Raw genomic sequence first — 19,054 nt, forward strand, 5'->3', positions numbered from 1 at the left:
TCCATCAGAGTAACTATAGTTAACAACAACACACTTGAAAACAGCTGAGTAGATTTTTAAACTGTTCTCATCTATCCATGATCTGCACCCCGCCCCAGCCCCTGCAGATAAATACATCAGATGGGATGTGTTAAATAGCTTCAATTACCCATTCCAGGCTGTTCTACAAACAAACATCATATTGTAACCATAAATAAATATAATCTGAATTGTCAATTAGAAAAATGCATCTTAAAAACCGGGACCTGTGGTGGCTGATGACACTACGTCTCTGGGAGAGACGTAGAAGTCAGTGCAAAGTGGACAAAGGGGGTAGGGTTAGAGAGAGAAGCAGGCTGTGGTCAAGTCGGAAACAGTATTCACTTCTACACAGAAACAAGCCTTTGCCGACATCTGTCAAACATGGAGGGACATTTGCTAGACCTTAGGAGGTGTGAGAACAGTGGGTGTTGGGATCTGAACGCTTCTGGGTCTTCAAAACTTCTGTGTTGAAATCCTCGACCCCAAGGTGACAGTGCCAGGAAGTGAGGCCCTAAGTGACCGTCACAAGAACAAAGTCCTTAGGAAAGGGAAGAAAGCCTGTGATGATTCATCTTCATTATCATTAGGGATTTAAATCACCTAGGAAATGCACCACTGGGTGTGTCTGTAAGATTGGCTTTGAGCAGCTTAAATGACAGGGAATGGCCCACCCTGTATATGACTGACAGGTTCCCAGGGGCTGAAGTTCCAGGATATGAAGGAGGAGGGAGACTGAGACCTAAGGTAATCTCTCTACACCCTGGCTGTGGCTGCAGTGTGACCGTCACTACCCTCAGGCTGTGGTGCACAGCTGTTCTTCCTCCCAGGCCCTCCCTATCCTGATAGTCTGCAGCCTCAATCTACCATTTCCAAATAATCCCTTACACATCCCACTGTTTCTTTATTCAGGTGCTGAATCTGTCAGGGCCTTGACTCTCCCAACCCTCAGAACTGTGAGAAATGTATTGTTGTTCAGAAGGAAGCCTGGTGGTGTAAGAAAGCAGCTCAAATGGGCTAACAGAGCAGGGCTGGGCCTGAGGCTACACAGCAGGGATGGCCCTGGGCCTGCTCTGTTGGCTGCTACTACCCAGAACTCAGTGGGGCTCACAGAGCACAGCACTGACATGTACCAGAAACCTGCATCACTAGATAACATATCCAAATTTTACTCTACTTATTTGTTTGTCTGTTTGTTTGTTTGTTGTGCATGCACATGATGGGGCAGGGAGCATGTGCTAGGACATGCCTGTGGAAGTCAAAGGACAACTTTACAGAGTTGATGCTGGTCTCCTACCTTCCCATGGTTCAGGGTGTTGAAACTGGATCAACCAGCTTGCACAACAAACACCTTGACCCTCTCAGCAATCTCTCTGGCCCAAGTTTCTAGATTTTAAAGGGATAAACCATTCCAGGGGTAAGTATGTGACGACTTGTTCTACAGGGCGAGAGCCAACGGAAAGCCACACAACGAAGCAAACAAACTCTTCCAAAGACAGAATTTGTACCCATCAAACCTTCCATCCATGCAAAGGCTTTTACTGAACATCTTGTTCATCCCTTCCTTCCTCTTTTCTTTTCTTTCCTTCCCTCCTCTTCCCTCTTTTTTTATGGTACTAGGGACTAAATCTAGGGTCTCATGGGTGCCCTTCCACTGAGCTATACCCTGGACCAGTATGACAGGATTCTTACCTTTTAAAAAAGACTTGCAAGCTAGCTTAGAATACAAAATTGTGTGCTACAAATTGAAAACTCTGTGGGGCTGATGCCAGAGAAGGACATCCCCAAGTTATAAAGAGACCAATGTTCTCCTCAACTTATTGAAGAACACATTAAAAAACAAGAGATTCCCAGATCCTGAATCTTCAATGGCCCCAAACTTGGGCTTCTGTTTGCTTTTTTTTTTTTTTTTTTTTTTTTTTCCCCCTATTGAGATAGAGTACCATTTCGCCCAGGCTAGCCTGCAACTTACTCTGCAGCCCATGCTGGCCTCAATTCTCCTGCCTAAGCTTTCCAAGTCCTGGGATTACAAGGCATTCATCACCCATCCGTCGCAAACCTCTGTCTTGACACTGAACTCATGGGCACACAAGAAAGACACAGTAACACAGCACACTAAACAAATTCTGACTGCTTTGAAAATATTAGTAATAGAGTTTCCAGATAGGTCTTGCAGAAAAAAAACATAGATATAGATTATAATTGTTATAACTATACATTGTACATGTTACAATAAGAAAAGATACATGTGCCGGGAGTGGTGGCACATGCCTTTATTCCCAGCACTCGGGAAGCAGAGGCAGGCGGATTTCTGAGTTCGAGGCTAGCCTGGTCTACAAAGTGAGTTCCAGGACAGCCAGGGCTATAATGAGAAACCCTGTCTCGAAAAAAACAAACAACAAAACAAAACAAAACAACCCCCCAAAAAAGATTCATGTGTTGTATATAATATATTATTATAACATGTATAATGTAATTAATGTTAATAATCTATGTAAATAATCCTAGAAAGTCAGCATTATTAATTTAGTTAAAACTGGATGAACATGTTCTCTGGACCCCTAGAAGATCCTGAGAGCCTCTCAGGCACGCCACAAAATCAAAAGTAATTTTAATAACAATAGTCATACATCGTTTCCTCCTTTTCCTCTCTGGCTTTGTGACTACAAAGTAAAGTTTACCTGACCTATGAAGATGTCCTTGCTCTGCTTAAGTATGGATGTGTTGGTGTATTCTCTCAAATTGTTAAAATTTTATTTTATTTTTTGCATATGAATATATATACACAATATATATAATTTAATAGATTATTAACATATTAATTATATACTATGTAATATATATGTATATAGTATATGATGTTATATATATATATATATATATATATATATATATATATATATATTGTGTGTGTGTGTGTGTATACATGAATATGGGCTAATACATGCCTCAGGTGACAGTCCTTGCCTTCTATCTAGCTTGAGACAGGGTCTCTTTGTTGTTTGTTTCCAGACTGCACACACCCAGCTATCTGGCTGTCGAGTCTCCGTGGATTCCCCTGTGTCCACCCCTCACCTTGCTGAAGGAACACTGGGATTACAGATCCCATCAGGCATTGCATTACCTCCCCTAGCTTTTACCTCAGTTCTTGGGATTTGAACTGGGGTCGTCATACTCATCTCTAGCTTTGGTTTTAATTCTCCTACTGTAAGCATCATGACGTACAGCCCAGAGAAACAAAAGTACACAAGTTCTCTGGCGTCCTTAACAGCTTTAAGAGTAGAAAGAGGCCAGCAGAAGTTTGAATTTGATTACAGTTTTCTAAGGACAGGGAATTCTCCGCCCCGGCCCCCACCTGTCTTGTTTACATATGTGTAGCTCTCTGCCTAGCATGCTTTCTGCCTCACAAGCAGTACACATTCCTCTAACACTCACTAGACAATGGAGGACAAAGTGTATCCTGAAAGCACTTTTGGAAAGAGAAAGCAAACTGCTGGGGGTGGCCAGTGCTTGAGACCAGGAGGCAGGAAGATCAGGTAGTAGAGTGTGAGGTCATCCTCCTCCCCTACCTTGAGAGTTCAAGGCCAGCTGGTCTACAGGAGAGTCTGTCTCACAAAAATAAGAGAGTACGTTAAGAGTTAGAACCCAGGGCAGAGTTTATTTTTCTTTGGTTGCTTCTGACTGGTTATTAACTTTGATTAAAAGCAGCCCCTCTCTTAGTCCTGCAAGGTGTGATGGATCTGATGATACGGGCCACACGTGTCTACTCCCTTGGCCAGCAGTGCATCTTTTCACTAATAAGCTTACTCCTGCCGGCTGACACTTCTCTGCAAAGCAAGCAGATGTCTGGCAGACCAGATGGCCCTTTGGCTGTGGCCTGACAGAGGGAAATGTCGCATTTACTGAACAGTAAATCAAGTGGCTGCCAAGAACCTTCCTACGCCTCTGTCTTTTCCTGTAAATGTACTGGATAATGGCGGTATTAGTAATAATGTCCTCAGCCAGAACTCTCATGTCAAGGAATGAAGATGGGCTAAAATCATCACTATCCCCAGCTAATGAGTCTGGCATCTCTACGCCTCCACAATAAATGCTGTATTCCCCTAGAGCAGTAGTTCTCAACCTGTGGGTCTCAACCCCTTTGGGGGTCACGTATCAGATATTCTACATATCAGATATTCACATTATGATTCATAACAGTAGCAAAATTATATAAGAAGTAGCAACAACAACAAAAAATAACTGTATGGTCTGGGGAAGGTTGAGCATTAGGAAGGGGTTGCAGCATTAGGAAGGTTGAGAACCACTGCCCCAGAGTCTGGGGACAGCGCTGACAACTCCTGGTCTATTCCACTGTCATAACTGGTAGTTGTGAGGACACTTTCTGTCAGCTCAGACTGACGAGGTTGAAGGAAGCATATAGGAGTCTCATGTGACAAGATCATGTTTTGAATAGTCTGAAGAGAAGGCTGCTTAGGAGTCAAGAATCCTTTAAGGAACTTATTCACATGCCTGCTTATAACTCTCTGAGTCCTACCGGGGTGGAGAGCCAACCACACCACTGTTAGCAACTTGCAAAGGAGAAACTAAGAAGCCAGCATTTCCTGAGGACAGCAGCTGGAGCCACACAGTGGTGGGGAAGCCCCAGGGCAGTAAACAACCAGGGCTAGATGTGTAAGCAAAGGAAGCTGGGTTCCTGCTGACTATCCAGTTTGTATCATACTCTCAGGAGGCCTGACAGGGCCATTTCTAACTCAAGAGCTTCCCCTTCCAGCAAGAAAGAAAGAAAGAAAGAAAGAAAGAAAGAAAGAAAGAAAGAAAGAAAGAAAGAAAGAAAGAAAGAAAGAAAGAAAGAAAGAGGGGGGAGGGAGAGAGAGAGAAGAGAAAAGAAGGAAGGAAGGAAGAAAAGAAAAGAAAAGAAAAGAAAAGAAAAGAAAAGAAAAGAAAAGAAAAGAAAAGAAAAGAAAAGAAAAGAAGGAAAGAAAAAACAGTCCTCTTGCATGAAGGGGGTCTGTGCTCCTTAAAGTCTGGGCCCCTTCCCATGCTAAGACGTCACAGACAATAGAATTAAGGGAAGACCAGATGGCCTGGGTCTCAGGTGAGAGGTGGCCACAGTATTCATTATCCAAACCAGCAGTCTCCTGGATGGAGAGGCTGCTCACCCTTATACCAGCAAGTACACACACATACAACCGGGCAGGGCAAGGCAATCCTGGGAACTGAGATGCCATCAGCCCTAAGGTAGGAAAACAGGTTCAGCATCAGGTGACCAAGCCCGCAAGCCTACTGCTCCCCTGGCCTTTCCATAAGTCACTTAGCATCCTATGCCTGTTTCCTGAAAGGAGAATAACAAATAAGATGATCTCTAACGTCTGGGGAGGAGGAGGAGGTTGTTTTGTTTTGGTTTGTTTTTTTATCAAAAACCTTAGATGAAGAGTGTAAGACGTCTTGGCTTTTGGCGAACACTCTGTCTTGTTTACTGTTAGAGTTGTAGCTCTAAGCACTAAGTCATGATCTCTCTCCTCCTTCCTGATCCGAAGGATTAAACATAGGACATTTATCACGGCAGTCAAGCAGTCCACTACTGAGTCATAGCAGCAGAGCCCCAGCTCGGGGTTTTGGAGACACAGCAAGCACTAATTCGTAACTCTGAATGGAAATAACTAGGGGACTAAGGTCAAGTCGCAAGAAAAATCCTTGGAGATTACATAGTTGCTGGAGGTGCAGCTCAGACATAGCTTGTTCAGCATGTACAGGGACACACACACCATTCCTGGCGGTACTAAGACATCAACAACACCTTCTTTGGCATGCATTTGAGGCTTTCTGAAGATAGATTTGCACAGCTAGGCCTAGCAGACTGCTTCCCACTGTGAGGGTTTGCTTCCCAGAAAAGATTAAATTAGTATGTACCTACAATGTAGGAGACACTGTATTAGGTATAAAAGTGATGGGCTGGGCTATGGAATAAAGACAACCCCGAACCTCCTCCTTCCAGGCTCTGGGGGGTGGGGTGGTTTGCTTGTGTGTTTATTTTTTGAGACAAGGTGTCACTCCACTCCTGCCATGTTGGAACTCTCTATGTGGATGGGGATAATCCCAAACTCTGGTCTTCCTGCTTCTTCGACCTCTCAGATTCTGGTTACATTGTACAAGCATCACACCAGCATCACAATCACCTCACAGTGGGAAGCAGTCTGCTAGGCCTAGCTGTGCAAATCTATCTTCAGAAAGCCTCAAATGCTTACCAAAGGAGGTGTTGTTGATGTCTTAGTACCAACAGGAATGGTGTGTATGCGCGTGTGTGTGTGTGTGTGTGTGTGTGTGTGTGTGAGAGAGAGAGAGAGAGAGAGAGAGAGAGAGAGAGAAGCGCTGAAGAGGAGCAAGGTGCGTCCACACCTCTGCAAATGAGAACCAAACCAAGGACAACACGGCTTTCCCAGGATGAGGCCGTCATTAGTGGGAACCAGTACGCCTGGGTCCAGTACCAGCAGCTTCTTTGAAATTGTCCTGACTTTCGCCTTCCCAGCCTCTGTAATCATTTGGTTGAAGGAACTCATTGTTCCTGTTACTTTTCTGTCACTGTCATAAATCTCTGACCAAAAGCAAGATGCACAAAGAATAGTTATTTGGCTTATGTTTCCACATTACAGTGCCTCACTGAGGGAAGCTGGGGGAAGAAAAGGCAGGAACCTGGAGCAGAAACTGAAGCAGAGACCATGGGGAACACAGCTTGTTGATGCGCTCCCTGGCCCGCTCAGCAACCTTTCCTACACAACCCCAGCCCACTCACGCGCCAATCTGAGACACTTCCTATGCTGAGGGTCCTCTCTTCCCAGGAGACTCTAATCTGGCACCCATCTGTATGGTTAAGATGATTAACTGCTAGATCTTTCTTTAGATTAGCAGCAGGAGTCAAGATTCAAGATCCAGCCTGGGTGGTGGCCTGCAAATGCCTGCATTTAATGCCAACATGTGGGAGGCCGAGGCAGATCTCTATGAATTCCAGGCCATCCAGGGCTACAGAGTGAGACCCTGTCTTAAAAAAAAAGAAGAAGAAAGAAAGAAAGAAAGAAAGAAAGAAAGAAAGAAAGAAAGAAAGAAAGAAAGAAAGAGAAAAATCTAATCTGTCATCATGAAGTTCTGCCTTCTAAGACCCTGCCCAGCTGTAGCCTCGATTTCCCTTCTATACCTCACATCTCCCATAAACGACCCCCAAGGCAGGCAGTTGGGAAGCTAGCCCTACTAATATCTTCAAGGCTGACTTTGAATAAACTTGATTATTTTCCTACCAATGCTTGTGTCTAAATTTTGGTCATGGCAAGTAGCAGGCAGCTGGGACATTTGGTTCCAATAACCACTCTGGCCACTAACCCTAACCCTGCCAAAATAAAAGTATCCACTATATTTACCTGCCAAAATAAAAGTCTCCCATCAGTTCACTTTGTCACTCTAGAGCTGTGTTTTCTTTCTTCCTTTCTGTTATTGTTTTTGACGTGTGCATATGGGTGATGTGGCTATATGTGTGACTACATGTGCACATGTGTCCACATGCATGTGGACTCCAGAGGTCAATATTGAGTGTCTTCTTCAAGGACATCTCATTTGCTTGTTTATTTATTTGAGACAGGGTCTTTCACTGACTCTAGAACTCGCCATTGGCAGGCTTGCTGGCCAGAAGTCCCAGAGATCCTCCTGTCTCTGCCTCCAGAGTGCTGGGGTCACAGGTGCATGCTGCCTCATCCAGCTTCTTATGCAGGTTCAGGGGATCTAATCTCAGGTCCCCGTGCTTGTGTGGCAAGCACTTTATTTTACTAAATTATCTCTGGGATCAATTTGCATAGCAATTATCTTACCAAACTTCCCTGAAATTGGCCAAACCTGAGCATCTGAACATTAACCTTTTCCCTACTCCTATTTTTGATGTTACACAAGTTGAGGCACAGTCTTCAGTGGAAAACAGTGAGACCTGGCAGTATTGGCGTAGATTATATCACAATGTGGATCACATTAAAGTCAACGTATGAATGAACTACCCCATATAACTACTACTGGAAATAATGATGGATGTCACATACTGATCACCCAGTCCTGTGTGCTGTTGTAAGTGTGAAATTTATGCTTAGCCCACAGATACAGGATTTATGGATCCTGAAGCTTCTGTGATTTGAAGGGGCCTTTGTAGGAGAGGAAACTTGGGCATAAAATGAAACACAGGGCTTTGGAAGGACCTGTGCCAGCATGAGACCCAAAGCCCAGGAGCTTCATGGAAACACAACTGAGTGGCTAAGAAGGCGGCGGAGGCTCACACTCCCCATTCCCACTTCCACACGAAAAGAAATCGGGGCTTAGAGAAGTTAAGTAACTTGTTCAAAGTTGAAGCTGCAGAGCGGTACATTTAGGATCTGAACACATGATGTCTGACTCCTGCTCTCAGACTCACTGGCTTCTAATAAAAACAAAATGGCTATCATTTCATTAAACGCTGACGATAGCCCAGGAGGGAAAGCATACCCTTCCTTGGGAAAAAAAAAAAAGATGACAGAGCCAGGTGTCACGGTACATGCTTGTGATCAGTCCTAGCCCCTGGGAGCCTGAGACAAGAGCTGTGTGTTCAAGGACCAGCCTGGGCTACATAATGACACTCTATCTCAAAAGGAAAACTAAAAGATCCCACAAGTAGCACCTGGCTTCTCATCGGGAGTGTGGAGCCAACATTCATTCCCTGCCCTTCTCATCGGTAAAGTCCCCCTTGGTCTTTCCCTCTGTTTGGGATAACCCTACTGGTTTCCCAGGAAAGTGCACACTGGTAGCCTCTGGTTCACTTACAAGCATCCCCATTCCATCTGCTGAAATGAACCTATTTCCTTCCTATCAGACATCACGTGGTGCACCACTCTGCAGCTCAGGCCCGGCAGTTCTGTAAGTCTCCGGTGTTGTGCTATAACAACACAAGTCATGTTCTTCCCGGGAAGAAAAGCACTTGTGACCAACAGAAACTTGGGTCCTGGGACGATACTTCCCAGATAGATACCCCTCCCTGAATAAAAAACGAATTCACAAGAATCGGTGTTTATGGCTGAGGTGCTAGGAGAAACCTTTATCTTACCAGATCCCCCGAAAACACACAGACACAGGCACACACACACACACACACACACACACACAAGCAGATCCACAAATCATATTCTGACCGTTGTATTCCTTACTCAAGCTACCAAAGAAAGAGTTTAAGACTAGCCTTGAATTTGGATGTGGGGAGGAGAGAAAGGGTTTGTTTTTCTCCTTGAACACACTCAATCAGGGCCACAATGGTCTTTGAGAAGCTCACACAGTAGGCGTGGTCTTCTCTTAGCAATGCCATCTCATTAAGACTTGCATAAGGCTTTGCCTTGACACTTAAAAAAAAAAAAATCCTTAATTGCCAGACTCCGAGTAACTGGTTACTACCGGGAATCTCTATTTAGGGACTTCATCTATTGGCATTTGGGATAAGGCAACTAATCTTATTAATCTGGAATACAGTGACTCCGAGCAGACTCTCAAGCCTAAGCTTTTGTACCTGGGCGACAGCAACAGCGATCAGCGAGACATTATGCGTAAGTATGATGCTGATGAGAAAGGGTACTCCGGCGACTCATCTATTTAGCTCTTTAGTTTTAAAGGAAATGGTGATCCTACTAACTCTCTCCTGTTCCTCTTTCCACCGTGTTTGGTGAATGTGGGTGAAAGGGTAAAAGAAAGAAATGACCCGGGCGGCCCCAGGATGGAGAAGTCTTCCACATGACCACTTTTCAGGCCCCGGTCATCCACCCTGGGAGACAGGTTCCCAAATTCTGTAATTACCCAATTTTTTAATTACCCAAGTAACGGCTGATGAGCGCAAGTATGAAACAGAGACGAGGCTGTCTGCAAGACACAGAGCTGCTAAGCACTAACTGCAATGGATAAAATGTCACCCATTCCTAAAGCCTAGCCTGCTTGCTATCTGCCCTGCCTTGCCTTGCCCTGCCCTGCCCTGTCCTGCCCTGTCCTGCCCAGGAAGGCAAGAACACAATAGACCTCTCACCCACTTCTCATCCTCAGGCTCACTCTGTTTCAAAGGCCGCGCGGGCAAGGCTCTACAAAGCCTGCCTCTTCTGCGGTGCTTTTACGCATTTCTATTTCTTTGTCAAGTGCGAGGGAAACAGGGCTCAACATAGACCGGGTGCGTAGAGGGGTGCGGACAATTGCTAAGGATAAGACGGAAACAGGTTATTTAAAGGGAAGAGTCACCTCAAGTCTCCACAGTGTTCTGCAGGCTCGGCGCCAACGCAACTATCCCCACACAGGGTCCGCAACGGGAGGGTGAGGGTGGCCTGGAAAGACACCAACACACACACACACACACACACACACACACACACACACACCCTAGCCTGCCTCACCTTCTCGATAGTCTGGTCTACCGCCTTCTGAAAGACTCGAGCCACTAGCAGCGTGACGCTGGTCACCAGCAGCAGCAGAGACAGCGTCCCCGCCGTGTAGAAGCAGCATCTGCCCATACTGCGCGCGGCTCACCGGCCAGGCCCGGGACGGAACGGCGAGCTGGAACAAGCCTCCCCCAAGGCCGAGCAGCAGCCGCCCAAAGCCCCGTGGCCCCGCGGCTCCCGCACCCTCTCCGTGCGGGTTCAGCCGCCGCCGGCGCGGTGCGTACAGCCCTGGAGTAGGCACCGGGCTGAGCAACAGAGCCGGCGCGATCGCGAGTGCCGGGGCCGCCTGGCTTTCGCTTTCTCGGACTGCTGCAGCCGGGGAGGTGCAGGGAGCGCGCAGAGCGGTGACGCGGGCCGGTGGGGCTCGCCAGCAAGCCGCGGCGGCGGTGATGGTGACGGCTGGCGACTGCGCCGGGAAGCGGGAGGGGCCGGGCGGAGGCCTTCAGTCATGTGCCCTGCAGCGGCCCCTGCGATTCGGCGGGCGCTGCGCCTGCATCCTCTCCCTGCAGGCGGCGCGGTCATCCAGGGAACTGAAATCGCCCTTCCCTGTTCGCTCAGCCGCTTTCTTTCTCCTTCAGATCTCTGCTGAGGGCCCACCGTGGGCCAAGAATGGGGAACTCCGGCTGGACGCGCGGTTTCCCTTGTTCCAGAGGATTTCTCGGATTACTGGGAAGATTTAACTACAATGTAACAAATGCTTTTACGACGTGCCTGCGGATTTGTGCCAGCAGAGACATTTGCCTTGTTGGGTTGAACTAGGTCTTCAGGAATAAATCAGAGTGTGTTCTCAAGAAAGTGAGGAGGAGGCGTTTGCCTAAACGGAATGCAAGGGAGTTAACTGTTGAGTAGTCTGGGCCTTATGCTGTAGGGTTTGTGGTGCCAAGCCCTCGGAGATCAGATTTTGAAAGGCTCTGTGTCCTGATAAAGGGCGTTAACAGAAGCAAGTCTAGTGGAGCAGGTGTTTATTGTCTACTTTGTCATCATCAGTTGAATAAGGGTTAGTTCCATGACTGGCACACACACAGAGACACACAAACACAAACACGCGGCAGCCCTATTATGAAGCATAGAGAAGTGCTGTACAGGTTGTAAGAGGAACTGGAGTGGGGATATGGGGGATGTGGGTGTGATTTTGTTAATGGGAAGAGGCAAGTAGGGAAGGCTGGGCGCAAAGAAATACCTACACTTACTACAAGTTCAGCAAAGCCGTGGGGAGAGAGCAGTCCTTGAGGCAAACTGGCATGTCCCCAAATTCTGACATATCTCAAATGTAGACCTGCCTTAAATATCCCTGTTGTGCTTAATCAGCGGACTGGGAGCAACCTTGAGAAGTTAGTCTTTACCAGCTTGGGGTTAAATACCGAGGGATAGATTTCAGTCGTGTTCAACAGCTGAGAGGCACATCAGTCACTAATGCCATCTGCAGGGGAAGATCTGAACGGACATTTTCTTGGCCAGTCCAGTGTCCTTATCATTAAGGATTCAGCCCACCATGATGGAAAACACTCAAATAATCGTGACACTGGAGGCAGCCTGTACCATAGAGGGAGACCTTGTCTCAAAAGAGGAAAGAAAACAATCAAAATAGAAGCACACAAAAGAAGGAATGAAAAAAAAAAGAATTTAGATGAAAGTTACACTGTTGCTGGTGTACTTCATAGTTAGTAAGACTCAGGACAGTTGCACCTACACAGATTTCTCTCTCTGCTTCCTCTCCCTCTCTCCCCCTCCCTCTCCCCTTCCCCTTCCCCTTCCCAACTCCCCTCTTTCCCCAATCCAGCTCTTTCTGCTTGTGGACGTTGTACATCGTGGTGCGCACTAGGCTCCGCACCACGATGTACAACGTTCCATGCACCTCTCTCCCTCTCCCTCTCCCTCTCCCTCTCCCTTTCTTTCAGTTTTTACTCTGCTGTTTTTTCCTTTATCTATTTTTTTTTCAATTTTAAGACAGAGCTTCATGTGCCCTAGCCTAGCCTCCATCTTGCTATATAGGAAGATGATTAACTTGTGGTCTTGCTTCTACTTGTCCAGTGCTAACAATATGGGTTTCTGATGTGCTGGGGGAATCAAACCCAGGGCTTTCCTTTTTTTTCTTTTCTCCCCCCCCCTTTTTTTTTCGAGACAGGGTTTCTCTGTATAGCCCTGGCTGTCCTGGAACTCACTCTGTAGACCAGGCTGCCCTCGTACTCAGAAATCCACCTGCCTCTGCCTCCCAAGTGCTGGGATTAAAGGCATGCACCACCACTGCCCAGCTAAACCTTTGATTTATGGTGAATATAGCGATTTGTTAGACCAATAGAATATGACAGAAATTACAGCATCTTGAAACAGCTGCTTCAGATTCTCTGAAAGAGACCATCTCCTGTATTCTGGACGGGCCTGGAACTCAAATGTAGAAGGATGACCTTGAACTTCTGAGGCTCCTGCTTCTACCTATCAGCTGCTCTGCCCGGTGCCCCAGTCTGTTTCAGGGGACATGCTAGGCCCCCATTTTCAAGCAGGGGTTGGGCTTTTACTGCAATCCCAGTGTCTTTTCATTCATTAACTAGGGAAAGGCTTTTCTAAGTAACCTTCGATGCTTGTCACTCACAGGTTGCTCATTGGACTCCTGTCCCCACCTCTGACTTCTAAATCAGATACCATTGGCTGGTTGATGCCAGAATACAAACTCCATAGACAGCTACCACCCATTCCAGCCCTGATCCCTAATTCCAGCACAGCTCCTTCTAGTTCATAGATGTGTGTAATATTATATCATTTCTCTCACTCTTCTCTCTTAACCCCTCCTGCGCCCCTCCCCAAAGTCATGGCCTTTTAAAATTACTATCATATATATGTGAATAACCATATAAACACAACCCAGAGTCCATTTAACATTGCTTATAGGACTGACCACATGGTATTAGATAACCATTTAGTGCCATCATCCCTGGGGAACTAATGACTCTCTTCAGTCACTAATTGCCTCTAGCTCTTTGTCTAGGGTTAGGACCTTGTGAGATTCCTCCCATCCATGCTGATGTGTCAGCTGGTGGCCTTGAATTTACTGTAACTATCCTACCCCCCAACCCTACCCTATCTTAGTCTCCTGGGAGTTGGGATTATAGTTATGAGCCACCACACCTAGAACATTAAGGCCCACTTGGCTTTGTTTGTGTTTGCTGTTTGAGAGGCTCTTACTGTGTAGCCCCAGTCGGTCTCAGAGTCCTGATCTTCCTGTCTCGGTTTTCCCAGTGTTGAGATCACAGCTGTACACAATGGTGTCATACGCTTGAGGTCCCTTCTTATCTTTATCTGAGTCACTGGAATAGCGACAGACTGGAGATGGAGAGATAGAGGCAGCTTTGAGAGCATCTTAGTGTCCACACAAGGGCTTCCTGCTCATTTGTCCTCTGTTTGCCTTCCCAATGAGGCTCTTTTGCTATTTCTTCTGTCTACTTCCCCTTTAAATCGCTGGCTAGAAAAAAAATCATTCTTGCTTCCTCTTAGCACAGCTGGCCAGATCAGCATTTTTAAAATGTACTGAGCACAATGACAGAAGAAGAATGTCCAAATTACAGAAGATATCAACAGGTTTTTAAAAGCAACATGTGTTCCCAAAATAATGGTGATTTCCATTTTACACCAGTTCTGGCACAACCTGGCCTTCTGTTCTGTTCCTTATTTACCACGTGGCAGTGAACTTTTGGCCAGATTCGAATCAGTTTCTCAATACTCCTTGGGACTTCCTCATTTCTGGTCAATGGATTCGCCTGTACCACTAATGAAGCTATTATTTTAATTGCCATAGAATTACATCACCTGCAGATGGGACACCACCCTCGTCTCCAAGCATGCAGACAAAGGGCCCCAGGAAAGGCAGGTGCTTGGGTCTAGGTCAGCACCCTTCTGATAGGCAGGCTGTCGGGACCTCTCCGTACGTAAAGTCAGAAAACTATCCAAGGAGAGCAAGGACACTTAAGAATGAATAACCACTAGTGCTTCTTGATGTCCCACAATTCGGGACTCAGAAGCGAAGAATCTTCTCCCCAGACTCCAAGAAGAGATGGTTAGGCAGGAATGGTAGTGAGAGTGGGAAGAAAACTCTTTCAATTACTATTTTAACTTTGGGGGATGGGGTGGGGGGCAGGGCAGGGTATCAGATGTGACCTAGACTGGTCTGTAACTTGCCGGATCACCCCGACTATCTTGGAACTGAAGATCCTTGCACCTTTCAGGTTCCATGTTAAATTGAAAAGATTGAGGTAGCACTCAGGGTTAGTCACGTAGTCGCTGTCTATCTTTCTGTTGAAAGGAGGCATGTGTTTACTGTAAGCATTTATTATATACCCCAGGCCTCACTGAACCACAGAGCTACACCCAGCAAAGCAACACCCTCTTAAATAACCCCGTGGAACTTCCAGTCAGTCTTTATGAAGATTCCTGCTCATTGTCTCATCAAAAGGAGTTTAACTTTCTCCCCCATGAGATGGTCTGGCATCTTGGCCTGCCTTTACCAGCAGAGTCTGATAGCCAACACAGTTCTGGCACTGTTAGACCTGGTGGGAACGAGCTCCACTACCTTCTTTGGGGTCCAACTGCCATGGCAGAAACTTGTTTAGACTACTGAATGGTGAGACATCATGTGACCCTGGAGAATTAGAGGCCATCATGGATGTCACAGCCCCAGCACAATTTCCCATGAGAGGTGCCCAGCCACCCTGTAGAGCTCTGCCCAATGAAGAATAGTAAATAGATAAGTGACTTTGTATTAAGTTACTAAATTTGGGATGACTTGTTGTACCATAAAGTATGAAAAACACCATGGATTCAGTGAACTGGCCCAGCAGGTAAAAATGATTGCTATGGAAACCTACTGACCTGAGTTTGATCCCTGAGACTGATGATAGAAGAGGAAAACTACCTTGCAGTCTAAGCAGACACACACACACACACACACACACACTCCTTAAAAATTGAAATACTAGGCTGGAGAGATGGTTCAGAAGTTAAGAGCACTGACTGAGCCGCGTGTGGTGGTGCACACTTTTAATCCCAGCACTCGGGAGGCAGAGGCAGGCAGATTTCTGAGTTCGAGGCCAGCCTGGTCTACAAAGTGAGTTCCAGGACAGCCTGGGCTAAACAGAGAAACCCTGTCTCGAAAAACAAAAACAAAAACAAACAAACAAAAAAAAACAACAAAAAAAAGCACTGACTGTTCTTCCAGAGGTCTTGAGTTCAATTCCCATGGTGGCTCACAACCATCTGTAATGAGATCTGATGCTCTGATGTAATGATCTCTTCTGGCCTGCAGACAAACATGCAGAGAGAATGTGGTACCAAATATTAAATAAAATTTTTTAAAATAATTGAAATACCATGTTTTGTCATTTTTAATTATTTTAATATTTCAAGAGCCTAAAGAGAACACAAACAGCCCGGGGACTGACTTAGCTTGTGATAAATTCAGGGCCAAGGTATTTCCTACTGTCTTTTCCTATTGTTTAACTTAAGGATGTGCTATCATACCTTAGTGTGGCGCTTCGGATATGCTTGGCTCAAGCAGTGGAACTATTAGGAAGTGTGGCCTTGTTGGAATGGGTGTGGCCCTGTTGGAGGGAGTGTGTCACTGTGGGGGTGGCCAACGAGACCTTCCTCCTAACCACATGGGAGCCATTTGTTTCCTGTTTGCCTTCTAAACATGATGTTGAACTCTCAGCTCCTCCTGCACCATGACTGCCTGAGCACTGCCATGCTCTCGCCCTAATGATAATGGACTGAACCTCTGAAACTGTAAGTCAACCCCAGTTAAATGTTGTCCTTATAAGAGTAAAACCCTAGCTGAAACACTTAGTAATTTAAATACATTGTTTATAAATATCTGTGATGTGTCTACTGCTCTGAGCAACCCAAGATCCATAGGAAAATCTATTTTCTCCTCCCCTGCCCCCTTGCCAATAGACCCAAACTGGGATATTATAAACTTCTTTTGTGGGGCCTGGAGTGATGGCTCATTGGTTAAGTGTACTTGCTGCTTTTGTAGAGGACCCAGGTTTGATTCCCTACACTCACATGGCAGCTCACCATCATCCCTAAATCCTGTGCCAGGGGATCTGATGCCCCCTTCTTACCTTTGAGAGCACCAGGCATTCAAGTGGTGCACAGACATGCATTTAGGCAAAGACATTCATACACATAAAATAAATAAATGTAAACATATTTGAAAACCAAAACCACAAACTTTCTTTGTGGACACAAGGTACAATTCCTTGGAGCCAAGTTCATTTGCCACTGTGTTTTTGGTTTTGATTTTTTTTTCCACACATATTCCATGCCAGGGCAGAGGAGATATTTTTGCTCCTATTGCTTCTTTGTGGCTTCTCCATTATCATCTTTGTGACCTAGGCTAGGGGACCCCCGCCATCTTCTGGGGGCCAGCCCCAGCGTGAGTTGTTTCTTCTTTCTTGTCAGTTCTTCTTGAGGCAGCAAAGGAAGAAGAGCGTAGGCAGAGGGTAAGACTTTATCTTATGAAAAATTTAGGGTTGCTGTATAATAAAAAGTTTATTTATATAAGTCTAAGTTACTATGCTGTTCCTCTGAGGCCAGAAACCGCAGTCTCTGGCACTTAGCCCCTCATCCTAAAACAGCAGATTAAGTAAAGGATTCATTGCTAGGGCCTTTCCCCTATTGTCCTGATGCCTCTTGCTTATTGGGCTAGGGGGAAGTTTGGAGAAATGAACTTCTATTGAGCCAGGAGAAGAGAATAACACTCGCAGAAGGAAAAACTTTTACATAAGCGAATATGCATAATCTCACATAAATTCATATTCAGCTTCACTCATGCTCATTTATTCATTTTCATTCAACCCAGTTGGGCCCAGCTTGCATGCATTCTCACAATTACATACTTACACACACATCCATACTTACATATGTATATGGAGCAAAAGACCAAGCACTGGTGCAGAAAGAACTCACTCATTCTGAATGAAAAATGTGATCCAATCTTTATTACACAGAGAAAGAAATCTTTATTACATATTACCTGTTCTGTCCCATGGTAAGGAGAAGCCTGCCTCTTCCTTTTGTTCTCTGCGACATCTTCTTTTTGACTCTTTCCCTCTGCATTCTGCACATTTTTCTCTTAGTATTTTATGTTACCCATGATTTCTAAGTTATTCCACTCTGCATTCTTCTTCTAATCTAAAAAGTGTTCTGTCTAAAAACTTCTCCTCAGCTCAGTTCTTCTCACTGCCATTCCTCTCACTCCCGTCCCCCAGTTTTGACTCTTTGCCACCGACCACTCCAGTCAGGTATGGGGGTCCCTGAAATGAGGGTCCTCGAAGCTAGGTGGGTAAGGATTCGGTGATGACAAACAGAAACAAACACAGAGGTAGTTTGAATTTTAATGTATAAAATCCCCTGCTTGAGAGCTGCAAAATCTGAGTGTATTTTGCAGCTCTCAAGCAGGTTTTTTATATATTAAAAAACCAAACGTTACATCTCGTAGAAACTATATCCAGTGAAACAATCACAAATACCAATAAAAATCATTTGGCACAGTAAAGCACAAAAATATCTCTTAGAAACTGCATCCAGTGAAACAAGCACAAACAGAACAGGTAACATCATTATAAATCATCAAAATATAACAATTCTAAAAGGTTGTATTCAGTGGGGCTGTCATCCAAGGCTAGTGGCATATTTTCAGGAGCAGCTTAATAAATCTTTATCGGTCAGTGCTCTTAACTGCTCAACTAACTCTCCAGCCCCATGGTCAATTATTATTTAACATCTAATGCCTGATTTTTTATAAATCTTCAATGTGTAAATTTAAACTATTTTAATTCTTTCTAATTAAGGCTTTCTTTACCATATACCAAAACCCACCTCCGTGATACATGTGTAGCCATATGAAACTTTATTGTTGGGAGAATTTTTATCTATCATAATAGTTTTGTAAATGATTTAAAAAGTAAAGCGTTGGTTTCCCTGGGGATAAGGTCATGTTAGTGACCCCATCTCAAGGGATGGTTTCTTACCCATTATTCTCGATTAAGATCTTGGCCTATGGACTGGTGAGATGCCTCAGTGGGTAAGAACACTGACTGCTCTTCTGAAGGTCCTGAGTTCAAATCCCAGCAACTACATGGTGGCTCACAACCATCCATAATGAGATCTGAGGCCCTCTTCTGGGGTGTCTGAAGACAGCTACAATGTACTTACATAAAATAAATAAATAGATCTTTAAAATACCAGGAATATGTAAATAAGAAAAGGAATAAGAGAAAACAAAATGGGTAGATTGCCATGAGAACTACGGTTCAATATTTTTTCTCTGGCGAAGAGTTCCACAACCAGTTCCAGGAGGCCTCTCCCCTTTGAGGTCAATCGCCTCAGTCTGTGGAACTTGTCACACAGATCCTACTGGAGATGGTGTGGCAACTCTTCTCTTTGTTCTCAGTCCTTAAACATCATTCAGAATACATGATCACATGTTAAAATGTTCATTAAAGGTTCACACAGAAAATCAAATCATAAATTGAAATGGAAGTTTATAACACAGAATGTCCACATGCATATCC

The 19,054-nt window shown here is 45.2% G+C and overlaps 1 protein-coding gene across 1 annotated transcript in view; it reads right to left on the reverse strand.

Annotated features, from left to right (window-relative positions):
- The window catches only part of Scarb2 (scavenger receptor class B member 2), a 55,568-nt gene extending 44,657 nt beyond the window's left edge, over nucleotides 1-10,911 (reverse strand). Inside the window, exon 1 of the mRNA XM_021210406.2 lies at nucleotides 10,446-10,911. Coding sequence (XP_021066065.1) covers nucleotides 10,446-10,562 — 117 coding nt within the window. The 5' untranslated portion in view covers nucleotides 10,563-10,911. The remainder of the gene's footprint in view (nucleotides 1-10,445) is intronic.
- Nucleotides 10,912-19,054: the final 8,143 nt, after the last annotated feature.

This window comes from Mus pahari, chromosome 13, assembly GCF_900095145.1.
Source record: "Mus pahari chromosome 13, PAHARI_EIJ_v1.1, whole genome shotgun sequence".
Taxonomy (NCBI): domain Eukaryota; kingdom Metazoa; phylum Chordata; class Mammalia; order Rodentia; family Muridae; genus Mus; species Mus pahari.